Here is a 15,379-nt window from a genome sequence, read left to right as displayed (position 1 = left end):
AATTCTTCCTTCTTCCAGTATTCTTAGAAACTATTTCTTTGTGTACGTATTCTTATGTATGGTGATTGTGTCCCTGTTTGTTTTTTATAACTACTTTCATGCAGATTTTGATAAGAGATGTCAATGAGCTTTCTTCATCCCTGTGCAAGAAAATCTCCCACCCTGCATAATATTGGCAATTTTCCAGCCTGACTAATCACGTGAAAGAGCATGAAACTCATTGTGTAAGATTATTTGTGAAATCATCAATATTTGTGGAAATAGAAGAGGGAGACCAACCAGGCTTCATTTAATTAAAAGTATCATTTTGCATCTCAAAGAAGCTGCAGACTCTCACGTACAATACTCCTTATTTCTCTACATGCTGTGAATTTCTTATTTCATAGGATGGAGTTTCAGCATGGGCTCTGCCTACCAGTTCCACAGCTGGCGAGTATTTGTGATCGTCTGTGCACTGCCTTGTGTCTCTTCTGTGGTAGCCCTCACCTTTATGCCAGAAAGCCCACGGTTCTTGCTGGAGGTATATGTAACTTTCCAAATTGTTTTTAGATTCCAGTCAAAATTATGTCTGTGTTTATATTACGACCTCTGTATAACAGGCATTAAGATTGTTCAGTGGTAATACTGAATATATTAATCTGTATGTATGTTGTGTTTAAATGAACATTTAGGTTGGAAAACATGATGAAGCTTGGATGATACTCAAGCAAATTCATGACACAAACATGCGAGCTCGTGGTCAGCCTGAGAAAGTCTTCACAGTGAGTATTGTTTTTAAAGCTAATCACTTTAACACATCAGTGAGCTGGCTGATTGGCAAGGTCTGGAGGGCTTAAGCAACCAATATTAATACTCTGCATGACAAAGTAAATAACTTGCACTCTAAATTCCTAAATATAAGAACCAAATTCCTACTGAAGTCGTTATATACACAATTGCTATATATACAAGTCTTGTAAAGATACAAGCCTTTGACCAACATGTTCTTGAACCTATGAATCCACATTGTGTTTTTCTTTGGTGTACCAAGACACTTAATAGACTCAATCTGTGTTTTATTCAATGAAAAGGCCAGATTCAAAGCATTGATAGGTTGTTTCTATTTGGAGGATAAACTGGTGATTCAAATGTGGGGGATTTTTATGGCATGTTCCTTAAATATGAAAAATATACCCAATAATTTTTTTCTTCCTGGATACAGTAGGACCAAACAGCAGAAGGCATATTCTTGCTTTGAAAATCAATCTCCCTTTACAACTTGTGCTGTGCTGTGGGGGTGTAAGCACTCTGCTTCCACTCAGAGCCATGTTTGGGATGTTTTGCTCTTCCAGAGGCTTTCTTCTTACTTTAATGCACACGTAACTCAATTAAGAAATCCTTTTAAAGGCTCTGCATTTGCAGGCAGTCTCAAGGAATGACCATCTGACCATATAACTTTATTTCATTGAGACTTGCAGTTTATTGCCTTGGATGTAGTTTCCATTTACTCCATTTAATTTTTTTCCACAGAGAAGCTCAAAATCTCCTATTTAGTCTGAAAGAAGGCTGGTTAGCATGCTTATCATGTTAAATCCACATTTATTGATACACCTGTGATCTACCTCAAATCCCATCTAACCTAGTATTTTATTTTCTGATTTCATTTATGGATAAAGGGATTTGCCTAACACCATACGGCTAGGGTGTAATTTCACAACTGGCTTTTGCTGATCTGAGCTGCTTTCAGACAAAGTGTGCCTGCCCTCGGTCACTCTTTGTTTTTCTTCAGCCAGTGTCGATATTCATTGACTGATTGCACAGTCAGCCATAGCACAGACGCCATCCCCCTGCAGTGTTGGCTTAGGCATGAGGAATAAGACAGAAATATACTGGGACAAAAGGTGGGAGGAAGGATCAGTTCACATTAGTTTAGCATAATCATAATCATGTCCTAAAGCAGCTGTGGAGAAGAAAACAAAGCACACGCTTGTTGTTTCCAGTTCTTGTGATCTAACAAGTCTTTCTACGCTTGTTAAAATGTGACACTGAATCATGTTGAACTCAACAGTTTATTTATAGCTATTTTTTGTTAATCTGTCACCCATGAATAAGGCATGAATAAAGAAAACACACCACTTTCTTGGGATATTTGCCAGTTTCTGCCATGATAATTGGGAAAACTCAATTCCAGATATTGAGGATTGGAAAGATTAGACATATTGTATGTCAAGGTTACACATATATAGAAGTCCCTGGTTTTAGCTTGCATTAATATGATTAGAAAATACGTCATTGTCTCCTCACTGGAAATATCAGCACTTAATCTTATTAACCCAGAAAGCGAAGAACTTATGCATAAATTTTTTGGGTCATACTTTTAGTCTCTCTTTTTTAAAAAAATATAAGCTATTCCTATTGTGACATTTTGTCTCAGGAATTTATTCACATTTATTCTCCTAAACCCTGTTTCTTCATCCAGTGCCATTCTATGACTTCTGTGTTACTATTTTCCTCCACTTCATGTTACTAGTCACATTTGATATGCTTTAATAGTATTTCTAACTCCACAGCTGATGTAACTTTTTTTATTACTGCTATAATTTTAATGTTCTTTCTTTCTGTATGTTTTCCTATCTTACCTTGATTTCATCTTTTCCTAGAAGCTTTTTCACATGTCATGTTTACTCTTGTTACTCATATTGAGGATTTTATCTTCAAACCTTTAGAAAAGGGAAGTCATCAAAGGATGAACAACTGGGTTTTGAGTTAGAAACTCACATAAGTATATTCTAGTTACTTACTGAGGTGATAGTATCTTTGAAAAATTCTGAAAATCTCTCTTGAGAGCAGTGACATTAGCAGAGATGGTAGAAAATTAATAGTATCTTCTATTAGGGAACTATCCAAGTTAAACATTTATGTACATGCTTAACTACCTTCCTGGGTCCTTAAAATATACATTCATTAGATCTATTGGTTTAAATGTTTAAGTAAAAAAAAAAACCTTTTTATCCTTAAACCCCAAATTCTATCTACTCTTTGTGATAATCTTTTATTCTGCAAAAAACTTTGCAGCAAGTCTTGATTTTGTAAGATTCAAACCATTGCATATTTCTAGCCATTGTTTTTAAACAGAAGTTCCATTTTCATTAAAATAGGTATTCTTTATTTTTTTCTTTCATTCTTCATATACTGACAGCTGAATTTGCATGGTCCAGATGGACCATTGTCTTGATTCAATAGGACTTTTCTTATGTTAAAAAACCATCAAGGCCAGCAGCTCTTTGTCTCCAGTCACATACAGTGGTCCTAGGATATACACATGCTTCCCCCAACCTCCAAAGCTCCAAATGAGTCAGGTGAAAAGGCTGCCGCTGAGCTTACAAATGTGGCACTGGTTTATAGTGTGATTCAGAAAGCGTGCCCTTTCTACCTGGAGGTGTGACATGTGAGGATGTTTGTATATGCAAGGTCATAAATAATCTTGGAAGACCCAACTCAGTCTTCTGTATAGCATGTTTCGTAAAAGCAGTTTAAGAAAAGCTTAAAATCAATTGAATGATGCAGACAAGATTATTGCTATTGAGAAAGGCATGATGAGAAGAGTACAGTCTTGTCTTTGATGCAGTCATGATTTGGCAAGACAGTGAGCTGTAGTATTTCAGAAATGATGGTGATTATAGCTAAATCACTTAGTGGGCATTTGTTTGTTCTTGTTCATGGGATGAGGCTGCTGGTACATCTTAAAGAGTGTACATCTGCAAAAGCAGCTGAAAACTAGAGCTTTACCACCAATACTGCTATTCCCTGATGTCCTCTAATCCACTATGGTGCATCCGTGGGTAGTGGTGTCACCATTCTCTTAAGAAGCACAAGCTATTGTGACCTTCAGAAATGTCAGCCATACACTGAACACTTGGTGTCTTGCTGTCTCCCTCCCCATATATCAGGCCCCCTCCCATTTTATCTTTTTTTTTCTGTTCTCTATTTCTATTCTTTTAAAATAAACTGGGTGAATACACTGCCTTTTGTGATATTGGTATGAACCTGGGACCGGAGTAGAAACCAAAACCAAAACTATACAATGGTTTAAGTTTGTCAGACCCTGTGTCTGGAAAGACAATATAACACATTCTTGTTCTGCTACACAGGAGAGTGCAAGTGAAAACTAGCATTGTAGGCAACATCACATTCTCTGTCACTGATAGTTCTGTATTTTTCCATGATGTCTGTTTATCTCATTTCACTTTAGATGAAGTAGGTGATTGCTCATGACAGCAATAACATGCATGGTTCCAGATCATTTCACCTAACTTTTTCTCTCTTCATTAGATAGTTAAATTCAACATCCAAAAGACAAAGAGAGCTCCCTGTCTAACAGTAAATAAGAACAAAAGAATAATATTACTCAACTATTAATTCTTGGCATTTCAAATAATTCTATTTGCATCACTGTACCTTTAATCAATAGACTTTCAAGAATGTTGTGATAGGAAGTCAGAAACATCTTGATAGCAAAATCCAGACATGGTTAACTGAGGGTTTAAATACTGTTTTATCCTTTGTGGCATTAGGGATATGGACAGCAACGGTCTAGCAGAACCGGACAGTAACAGCTTGCTTCAGTCAGAGGAAACTGATTTCCTGCATGCTTTAAATCTGAAATTTTTCCAGTACAGTTGCATCCATAACAAAATTTGGCATTATAGTGTGTTACTGTTCCTTTATATTTCTAATACATTCCAAGTGTATACACAGGTTTAACATCTGCTCATTTTTAATTTATGGGATTTATTAAAACCTTCCAAATCTCCTTGAGAGACAAGTAATTATTCCATAAAATGCAAATATTTGCTGTTCTATTTTTATTTCTAGGTTAACAGAATCAAAACTCCAAAGCAGATAGACGAGCTTATAGAAATAGAGAGTGATACAGGAACTTGGTACAGGAGGTGTTTTGTTAGAATTCGCACAGAGCTGTATGGCGTAAGTAACAACACCTCTGTTTGTTCTGTAACCTGTTAACTTTCCTCTTTTTAATTAGTCTTCAGATATGGGATGGATTATTGAGCTCATGCTGGTGATTGCTGCAATGCTGCATTTTCCATGCACTGGCAGATTCAGGAACCTGCGCAAGGTTCTCATTTCCTGACCCAGGAGAAGTGCTGGTGAATCACAGAGGTTGGTCCCAGTTTGTGAGAAGGAAAATGGCTGATAGTTACATAGCCATATTCCCAAGCACCATGGTATAATACGTACTGGAAATGTGTATCAATAAATACCTATAGAAAGAGGTGACACATGATGAGATGGAAAATTTGCAGCATGAACTTGAGGCAGCAACATTATGTACAAATGGTAAAGTCATGAATAAATTGTGTAAATGGATGCCATAAAATCTTTATAAGGCTTTGTATCTGCATGTAATTTTAAGCATGTTAAATGTTTTACCAGAAAACTATGTTAGAGCTATTTCAGAGGGTTTAATGCAAGTTCAATGGGAGTATGCTCTTTTTTACTTCTTTGCAAAGCCAAAATTATGCAGTACCTTTGAACCTTGTAATGAAAATTGAGAAAAGTCTCATTATTAAAAAAATAAAAGTTAGGAATCTCTTTTAACAGCTGTTAAATATCTGGCAACTTGAAGGTCTCCAGAGCTATGATAAAGTGCTGTAAAACAAGGTTTGTAACAAAACTGCTTGGCTTGGAAAAATGGCATTTTCACTATAAAAAAAATAACAAACAAAAAACCCCAACCAAACAAACCCAGAAGGTGTCTGCTTTTATAGTTATTTGTACACAAATGAAGTGGTTGAAGATTGAAATGTTATGATTTTGCCTTTTTACCAAACCACCTTTAAAACTAAACCGCTTAGTTACAGAGTGTCTGTCTCATATGCTTGTTATCTCACTGGACTAGACCCTGGGTTAGAGCTCCTTGTTGCACAATGTGCGCTGAAACCTCCTTAGACAGGCTGATACGTCTCTTCAAAAAGAGAAAATCATCTTGAGATGAGAGAGAGGGGAGAGAACACCATTCTCAGTTGGCTCTGCTGTAGTGTCTCTGACCTGGAGGTAGTCCCATCTTTTCCTCATATAGTTAAAGTACCAATTTCTAGCTGTGGTAGGTTATGACAGATCAAACTCTGTGTCACTACTGAATTATGGAATATAGTTTATCTAAACTTAAAGCAGTGTAATACTGGGAAGTCAGAAGAAAACATTTTTTACAAGATCTCTGTTTATTTGACAGAGTGAAATGAAGTTGCCTAGGCATTGGAAATTTTGAGGTGATCAGAGCAGAGGGTGAATTAATAAACACTGTGCATACTGGTGTGTAAATAATTTTATATAGGCCAGCAATGTGTGCTTGCATCCCAGAAAGCCAATCACATCCTAAGCTGCATAAAAAGAAGCATAGCCAGCAGATCTGCCTCTCTACTCTGCTCTTGTGAGACACCACCTGCAGTACTGCGTCCAGCTTTGGGGCCCCCAACATAAAAAGGACATGGACTGTTTGAGCAAGTCCAGAGGAGGCTGCGCAGATGATCTGAGGGCTGGAGTACCTCTCCTATGAGAAAAGGTTGAAAAGTTGGGACTGTTCAGCCTGGAGAAGAGAAGGCTTCAGAGAGACCTTATACCAACCTTTCAGTACCTAAAGGGGGCTTATAGAAAAGATTGAGGGAGACCTTTCGCCAAGGCCTGTAGTGACAGGAGAAGGGGTAAGAATGTTAGACCATAATAGGATAGATTTAGATTGGACATTAGGAATAAATGCTTGATGATTAGGGTGGTGAGGCACTGGAACAGGCTGTCCAAAGAAGTTGTGACTGCCCCATCCCTGGCAGTGCTCAAGGCCAGTTTGGATGGGGCTTTGAGCAACTGGATCTAGTGGTAGGCGTCCCTGCCTGTGTCAGGAAGGTTGGAAAGAGATGATCTTTAAAGGTCCCTTCCAACCCAAACTGTTCAATGATTCTATGAAAAGAAGTCAAAAGTCATATAACGTGCACAACTTGGCTATATCTGGAGATTAGCATACTTACGTGACCAGTGACTTGTGATTAACATAGAGTTACCTCCTATCTCAGAGGCCCTGAAGAAGCAAGCAAATCAGAATCAAAAAAGGTTTTATCATTTAACAAAATTGTTCAAAATACAATTTATAATAAATGTATTTCCTAATGATTTACAGATTTGGTTGACATTTATGAGATGCTTCAACTACCCAGTGAAGGATAATACGATCAAACTTACAGCTGTATGGTTCACCCTGTCTTTTGGGTAAGAGTGGTTGAAATCTTAAATAATTTTTGATAGACTTGAAGGACAGAAGAATCATCTGCATGCAAATTTTTATCACTATGATTATCTTTTTTATTCAGAAGGGTTTTATCCCTTATCTTTCCACAAAATGTATATCTATGTTAGCCTGATCTTACTGCAATCTTACCTCATCAAAAACATCTGCTTCAGAAAAGATTATCTCCTGGTGTCAGCATCTCTCAATATTTTTATTTTGTGGTGGATTCTACTATGATGGACTCTCATGGTTTAAACCCAGCTGGTAACTCAGCACCACGAAGCTACTCACTCACCCCCCATTTTTCCCCCTCCCCAGGTGGGCTGGGAGGACAATAGAGAGAATGTAAAACCCATGGTTTGAGATAAGAACAGTTTAATAACCAAAATAAAGTAAAATATACTGATAGTAGAAAGAATACCAACAATAGCAATAATAATAATAATAGGAAACAACAAAGAAGAAGTGAAAGCTCAGAAAACACAAGTGAAGCACAATACAATTGCTTACCACCTGCTGACTGATACCCAGCCCGATCTGAGCAGTGATTGGTTCCTTCCAGATGACTCCCCCCAGTTTATATACTGGGCATGACGTGCTGTGGTATGGAATACCCCTTTGGTTAGTTTGGGTCAGGTGTCCTGTCTCTGCTCCCTCCCGGATTCTTGTGCCCCTCCTCACTGGCAGAGCATGAGACTGAAAAGTCCTTAATTAGAGCAGGCATTACTTAGCAACAACTGAAACATCAGTGTGTTATCAGCATTGTTCTCAGACTAAAGCCAAAACGTAGCACTGCACCAGCTATTAGAAAGAATTAATAACTGTTACAGCTGAAACCAGGACTTGTAACAACTGCTCCATCATATAAGAGCTGCTCATCCTCAACTTAGACAGATTTCCCAACAAGTAAGACTGGCGACTGAGCTTTTTGCTGTTTTTTGCAGCTACTATGGCTTATCTGTCTGGTTTCCCGACGTCATTAAACATCTGCAGTCAGACGAGTACGCATCCCGAGTGAAACATTTCCGCAATGAGGAGGTTTCACATTTCGTCTTCAACTTCACACTGGAAAATCAGATTCACAGCAATGGAGAATACATCAATGACAGGTTTAGAGATTTCCTAATATACTGGCTTAGCTGGAATAAAAATGACATTTTAAAGCATGTCCTAATAATCTCATATTTTTCTCCATCAGCTAATGATACTTGCTTTTGTTACTTTATTAATGGGAATTTATTCCTGATATTGATTTCTTGTGCCCTGTGGAGCATGAGGAGAAATGAATCTATACATGTCCTAGTGGTTCCTGTGTGAGGATCCCCCAGGCAAACATAGCTTCCTTGTCATCCTGAAAAATAGACCAAAAAGCCTAAATTAACAGTACGTCCTTTCACATTGGGATTCAAGGATCTTCAGACCCAACACATGCAGCATACTGTAGGGGCCTGAGAATGGACATACTTTCATCTCTGTTGCTAATTCTTTATTACGTGAATGAAAGATGCTTCTATGAAAATGCTGAACATTGAGACATTAGCATCTTATCACAGAAAACTAAAACCTAAATGTTACCATAAATCAATAAAAAGTACAAACAGATCTGAATGGGAAACAACATGTTGGCAATGACTTTTGTGTTGTTTTGTTGGTTTTTTTTTCAACTGAATCTGAACATATTAAGGCTCTAGCTGGACTTCACAGATAACTAGGGAACTTAGGGGAAAATTAAACACAGCTGGTTAAGGTATCTTTTTTCTCTTAAGTTATAACCATGTGACTGGTCTGCTGGAGTTGTGATGCTAAGTAATTGCAATTTCCATAGGAAAATAAATCTAGGTGAGTAAAATTACTGGCTTTTGTAATACAAGGCTTTTAAAATTATAAGAAATAGAGTTTTGACACAACTGGAAGTTTATGCACTTCAGAAAAGAAGATGCAGTTATCTCATTTTCAAACTATCCATAGCTTTCCAGTTTCACTCCTTTCTAGGAGGTAAATTTTCTCCTAAAAGCAAAGAACTATCTACTGTCAGTAACCGGCAGCACTCCATCAGCTGGGGTCTTATCAATTTAAACAGAAAATTCTTGTAAAACACTTGATCTAATATTTATCTGTTCCAAAACAGTAACTTACTCTTTCAAATGTGCAAATTTAAGAAGCCTCTGACAGTTATATGAGATGACCAAAACATATTCCACAGAAGTATTAGCTCATTTGATATTCTTCCTCCACAAAGATTTAAATACTCCACCCACCCTCAATGTGTATTTCCCTCCTGTTCTTTTTTAAATAGAAGATCCATTAGTACTTGACTTTTTGCTTTGTTACATCTCTCTTGGGTTTTAATGCAAATCATAGCAACACCAATTTTAATATAGTCATATTTCCTATCCAAAGCTAGAAAGTGCATCAGAAGAATGTAGGACATGTAGTCTGTCATTTCTTTTCCAACTGACTAATTTAATTGCTAAATTTTCTTTGTTCTCCTCTGGAATTAGGCTACATTTTGAAATGGCAAGTGCCACATGAAAAATGATAATGAGTTGACACTAAACACTGATTTTAATCAGTCTGTCACAAATAAGAAATGATACAGTAAATGAAACTAATGGGCTGAAGACACCATTCTTCTGACCAATAGACAAAGAGAATTCATTAGCTGGAAATCTTTTCCTGTAGGAAACACGGTCATCTTTTCTCTCCTTTCTCATAAAGATTCCAAGAACTTTATTGGTGAGAGTTTAATTCCTACTATTTCGTAGGTAACATATTTTGTGTCCTATTGTTACTATCAGTCTTATAATAAGAAAATTATTTAGCTAGTCACACCATGTTTAATTAGAGCAAAGCCAGGTCTGTGTTTTGAAGGCTTTGACATTTTAGCAGTTCTTACAGCTGTATAACAAAGCACTGCTTTTAAAACTTTTGCCACTTTGAGTGAAATCTGCCAGCAAAACTATGAGCTTGTTCCACACCTTCACGTGAAATAGAAGACATCACAAAAATAGTGATGTATTTCTACATCTCTTTTTTTTTATTATTAGCATAGTAATGTTATTTTCTAGAATTATACTAAAAAAGGCTGACAGCATTTTTTTATTCTATTAACATCGAGGTAGAAAATTATTGCTAGTAATGCACTTCATCATTGACTTTTTCTGTGAATTACTTGAATGACAGTCATGATCAAATTCCAGAAGCTATATGGGTCAGTAGGAAGAGGGATGTTCAGAAATAAGAAAAAGTTACTAAAAATTTGCTTATACCTGTTTTATGTACACAGTAATTGAAGTTGCATCCACATGCACAGGGGGAATAAACATAAACTTCCAGTTAGATAGGTAGCTGTGTAACTGGCAATATAATCATTGTGTTCCTGTTTCGCATTTGAGGCTAACACAACACTCACTGTGTTCGTCTGGAAAGATACAAGTTCTTTAAAATATTCTTTTCTTCCAGCTTCCTGGTACTAGCAAGCGATTGTTTGTTCCAAGAGATTGAGTTTCTGGAGCATGATCTCCCAATTTCTGACTGTAATGTCAAGTTATAAGTAATAGTTATTTTCCAAGGCTATTCCATTAATGTCATGACATTGTTTTCTGCTGATCATTAAGGACAACTAATAACTGAAATATTATCAAAGGAATTGTTGTGGCCGGTAGCTGTGTGGAGCTATTCTTCTTATTAATGTTTTTTCTGAACAATAGTATTCTAGAATCAGGTAATCATTAATTACATCCCCAGAATGCCTTTAAGGAATCATTGTTACTGGGGTTAATATTTTTTAGACCTGTACAGCTGCGTCAGCTTGACCTGTTGCTCTTTCTAACCTATGAAGGTAGACTGACAGAAATTATTTCTACTGGGCAGGTTTATTATGATGAAGTTTAAATCAGTAACCTTTGAAGATTCACTTTTTAAGAACTGTGTGTTTGAAGATATTACTTCACTGAACACATACTTCAGGAACTGTACTTTCGTGAATACCACCTTCTCCAACACAGGTATTATGAGAAAAAACGCTGAATATCCATTCAGCTGTGTGTTCTCACATTTGTAATTTCTGGATTTCTGATAAGGCATACTAAAAGCCCTCTTGTAGGGAATAGAAAGTTATAAAAAAGCAACAGGCCTCTGTAATGTTGTAACAGAAAAGTGAAAGGATCAGATCACACCTGCATATATCAGCCCTAATATTGACTCAGATAATAAACTTCTCTTTGATATTAATATCTCTAAAGAGATTCACACTGGAAGGGAGAAAATATATTTATTGCTTTACTGATAGGTTTAACTTATGGGGGGGGGGGTTGCTTCGTCTAAATAGGACTGGTGAAATACATTGTTCATTGTGCTTGCTGTGACATGAGAATCAGAGTTCATGATACAACCTACCTGATCTATAATCATTCCCACTCTCCTAAGTATTGTAACAAAAATGGGAATGTATATTTTCATACGTTAAACAGAGGACTCTTTTTTCCTCACTTTATTAAATCATAACTGAAAGTAGAACATGGCCAACTAAGCTTGTGGAAAAGATGGGGCACTTCCTACCAGTTTCAAGCAACTGCATCAGTCATACTCTTAATAGACTTAGGTTTCAAAGCAAGTGGCACCCAGCTTTCTTTGCATGAGAGGAAGGTATTCATGATTCAGGGTTATAAGGCTGACAGGAGGAATGGAAAGCAAGTGGAAGTTTAGGAAGAGATGTCTGAAATGCTATTGGAAGAATGGCCTGAACAGCTGCATGTGCGAACTCATCTGTGTTTGAGCTGAAGACCATGAGGCCTTCTCAGAAATGAAAATTAGTTTAATCTGAATTCTGTATGAATGTCTCACTATAAGGGAAGTCAAACCAAACTGACCGTAATTTGCAGTCTCATCTAAAAGGCTGTCTGATGTGGAAACAGAAGATCTGATACCAAGCAAAACAGAGTGATAGAAACTTGCAGATATCCAGTACCTTTTATGCAAGACCAGCTGGTGCTGAAAGAACTTAACCAAATACAGTCCAAGCAGAACTGAAATTCAGTAGTCTATCCTGCCTAACTCAAGGCCTTAGATCCTTTTTTTCATGAGCTTTGCATATTTTTGTATTAAGATAAAAAGGTATCAAAATTAGCAGCAATAACTAGTTCCATTTTATGAAGCAATGAAAGCTCAGAATTGTCATTAAAGTTGTGTAAACTTGAAATGTTTCTACTCAAATGCGGCACATGGAGTCAGCTGTTACCTGAAATGTCCCTTTTTCTTCTTTTCACAGATCTCGAGCAGTATAAATTTGTTGACAGCGAATTGATAAATTGCACATTTTTCCACATCAGGACAGGATGCCAGATTTCTTTTGATGACGACTACAGTGCCTACTGGATTTACTTTGTTAATTTCCTGGGAACCTTGGCAGTGTTACCAGGGAATATTGTGTCCGCTCTCCTGATGGATAGAATTGGACGGTTAACGATGCTAGGTAGAGGCTTTGATTTAAAACAGGGAACAACGCCAAAATCTAAAGCTCTCCTGATAATGTAATACGTCCTCTTTTTAAAGACTTTAGTTCAGACAGACGCAGAACATTCCTTCTGCAGATACTTTGTTTCTGTGGCATCATAAGTGCCATTTTAAAAGGTCACCCATTTAGAAACTGTGGGAACAAAAGGTTCTGTAACCAGTTCTGCTATAGCCACAGTATCAGTCATTGCTCTTCCACATTGATATTACAAAAGCATTATTTAGGCATTTGAGATGAGATTTTTGAGAGTGATGACCGTTGGCTCCTCTCTGCTCCAGCTGAAAGAAAAGAGAGATGTGCACAGGTGAGATGTGCTGAGATGCTCCTCAGCTAGTGGAGCAGCCCCTTGGAAGAGTCAGAAGTCCTTTGCTGTTATCTACCTTGCAAAGTAAGACAACTGAAAGATAACTCCCGTGGATTATCTTCAATGACAAATCTGTTTTCAATTTACTTAAATCTGGTTTACTTAAATAACTATGTGGTAGTTCAGTGAGTATATTTTCTAGGATAATATCTCTATATAAATGCAATTCCCACTCAGTGTTTTTATTGCTACAATATTTAAATGAGTTTCATGTAATTGCAGAAGATGATAAACAAGGGATAATGGGGTTGTTTTCCCTGAATAGCTTAATTATGGATTTCAGAGGGGGTTTCAATAAACTTTATACTACATACTTTATGATATATCCTAATACTTGAGGAGTTACTTTTTTTTTTTTCCCATGAAAAGTCTGCCTGACTGGTCTTTCTAGCAGAGGAGGTCTCTTTAACTCAGGTATATGTGTCATTTATTTAGCTGCACTGTGTGTTTAGAAACATTAGACAAAACAAAAAATGGTAATTTTAAAAATACAGCTCCGCCTCATGCTCATTTTACCTGTTTCAAACCTAGGTGGTTCCATGGTTCTCTCTGGCATCAGCTGTTTTTTCCTGTGGTTTGGGACCAGTGAATCCATGATGATAGGTATGCTGTGCCTCTACAATGGCCTCACCATCTCAGCATGGAACTCTCTAGATGTTATTACTGTGGAGTTATATCCTACTGACAGAAGGTATGGGCACATACATCTCCCCTAACTTTACTGACACTATGTATCAGCAGAAATGGTAATTAGAAATGGTTACCTATGAGCTTTACAGAGGTGGGTGGTATTTTGAGTGGGCTGAATTAATAGTTTGACTTACAAAGGGGAAAAAAGGTGCTTTTGAGCTATTTGGTATTTTGCATCAAACATCACCTAATGAGGAAAATACCACAAATGTAACTTCATGTGAAAAAAAAGGTCTAACTGCTACTCTCATTTAAAACACAACAAATGGCTAGTATTTCTGAAAACAATAATGGAATATTTCTGGGTTTCTCTTAGTGCAGCTGGCTACAAAGACAGTTGTTGGTCCAAAACAGCAATAAAGCTACATTAGTTTGTCAGCTGTGAAACGGTGGGGATGATAATAAAAATCACTGTCTGGAGCTGAACATCATCTTCTGGATGAGACTGTGGGCTTGAATCATGCTGAGCTGTTAATCAGTCTGCTACAGATTTGTATTCAGGGTCACTAGAAGTGTACATACTCAGCATTAAGAGGATACAAAAATGTCTCAGGCACTGTTCCTGAGTTTTCAGAGCTCTTACCAGAAAACTCAGAGCAGTTTTCATGTCCTGCAAGCATTGCTGCTAGATGACACGGTTTGGCTTTTATTCCCAGAAACATTTTCATGCTAATTTTATGTCACTTAATGGAATAAAGGAAGAACAGTTGAGTCTTATGCTATTGTATGTCAAGTGTAAGAACACATTTGCTTGGAAAAACTGGGATATTTCTCCTTCCTTCTCTCCTGAAACAAATTTCATGTAAAATTGCTCAGGCTTCTGCCTAGGGACAGTGTGCTTTTTCTCCTGTTACAGTCCTATTCATTATGTCATTCACTAGAAGTTTCAAATATGACGAAAAATATCTCCAGTTTATAAATGCATGATGCCTTCTTTTATTTGCATTATCAAAGTATATGCTTCTTCATGCAAGACATTGATATGCACTGCTGTGTTTGTATTGAATAACCATACTAGGCTACTTATGAATCAAAAAAACTAAGCTTTAATATTGAGAGATAGTGTTTATATTATACCTCAGAAAATTGCTCTCTTGGCAAGAATTATTCCATCATCCAAACTCTGTAATATAATTCTAATAAATTTATAGAAATAGTTATCTTTTTTGCATTCCTGAATGTAGCAACCATAAATATTTTCTTAAAATGAAGTGAAGAAAAAACAACTGGAAAAGCCATTGATGTTAATGGAAGCAAAAATAATCATTACTAGGAATGATAAAAGGAATGTAACTGACATGTATTCCAGATCATTTATACTGGTAGATAATAGTTGTTTCAAATAGTTTTTGCTATCTTTGGGATTGCAGAAACTCTTCCCCATTTTTAATTTTTAAAAAGCTTATGTGTGCAATAATAGCTTTCTGGAACTCCACTTCTGAAATTTATTTGCAGCTGAGTTGTTGGCATTTTTTGCAACAACTTAGATGGGGCTTAGCCCTTTGTATTATCAATATAAAAACTCTGGCAA

General features: G+C 36.8%; 1 protein-coding gene and 1 long non-coding RNA gene across 2 annotated transcripts in view; one reads left to right on the top strand and one right to left on the bottom strand.

The window, feature by feature from the left end:
- LOC134160439 (uncharacterized) overlaps positions 1-15,379 on the bottom strand; it is a 456,110-nt gene that overhangs the window by 116,947 nt on the left and 323,784 nt on the right. The window lies entirely within an intron of this gene.
- The window catches only part of SV2C (synaptic vesicle glycoprotein 2C), a 108,253-nt gene that overhangs the window by 82,311 nt on the left and 10,563 nt on the right, over positions 1-15,379 (top strand). The window contains exons 5-12 of the mRNA XM_062612372.1: positions 387-520; positions 672-761; positions 4,855-4,965; positions 7,172-7,260; positions 8,224-8,388; positions 11,153-11,286; positions 12,549-12,752; positions 13,690-13,849. Coding sequence (XP_062468356.1) covers positions 387-520; positions 672-761; positions 4,855-4,965; positions 7,172-7,260; positions 8,224-8,388; positions 11,153-11,286; positions 12,549-12,752; positions 13,690-13,849 — 1,087 coding nt within the window. The remainder of the gene's footprint in view (positions 1-386; positions 521-671; positions 762-4,854; positions 4,966-7,171; positions 7,261-8,223; positions 8,389-11,152; positions 11,287-12,548; positions 12,753-13,689; positions 13,850-15,379) is intronic.

This window comes from Pezoporus occidentalis, unplaced genomic scaffold (assembly GCF_034315485.1).
Source record: "Pezoporus occidentalis ecotype Australia unplaced genomic scaffold, CSIRO_AGI_Poc_V1 ctg16, whole genome shotgun sequence".
Lineage (NCBI taxonomy): Eukaryota > Metazoa > Chordata > Aves > Psittaciformes > Psittacidae > Pezoporus > Pezoporus occidentalis.
Note: the sequence above shows the minus strand (reverse complement) of the source record. Positions and strands in the feature narration are given on the sequence as shown.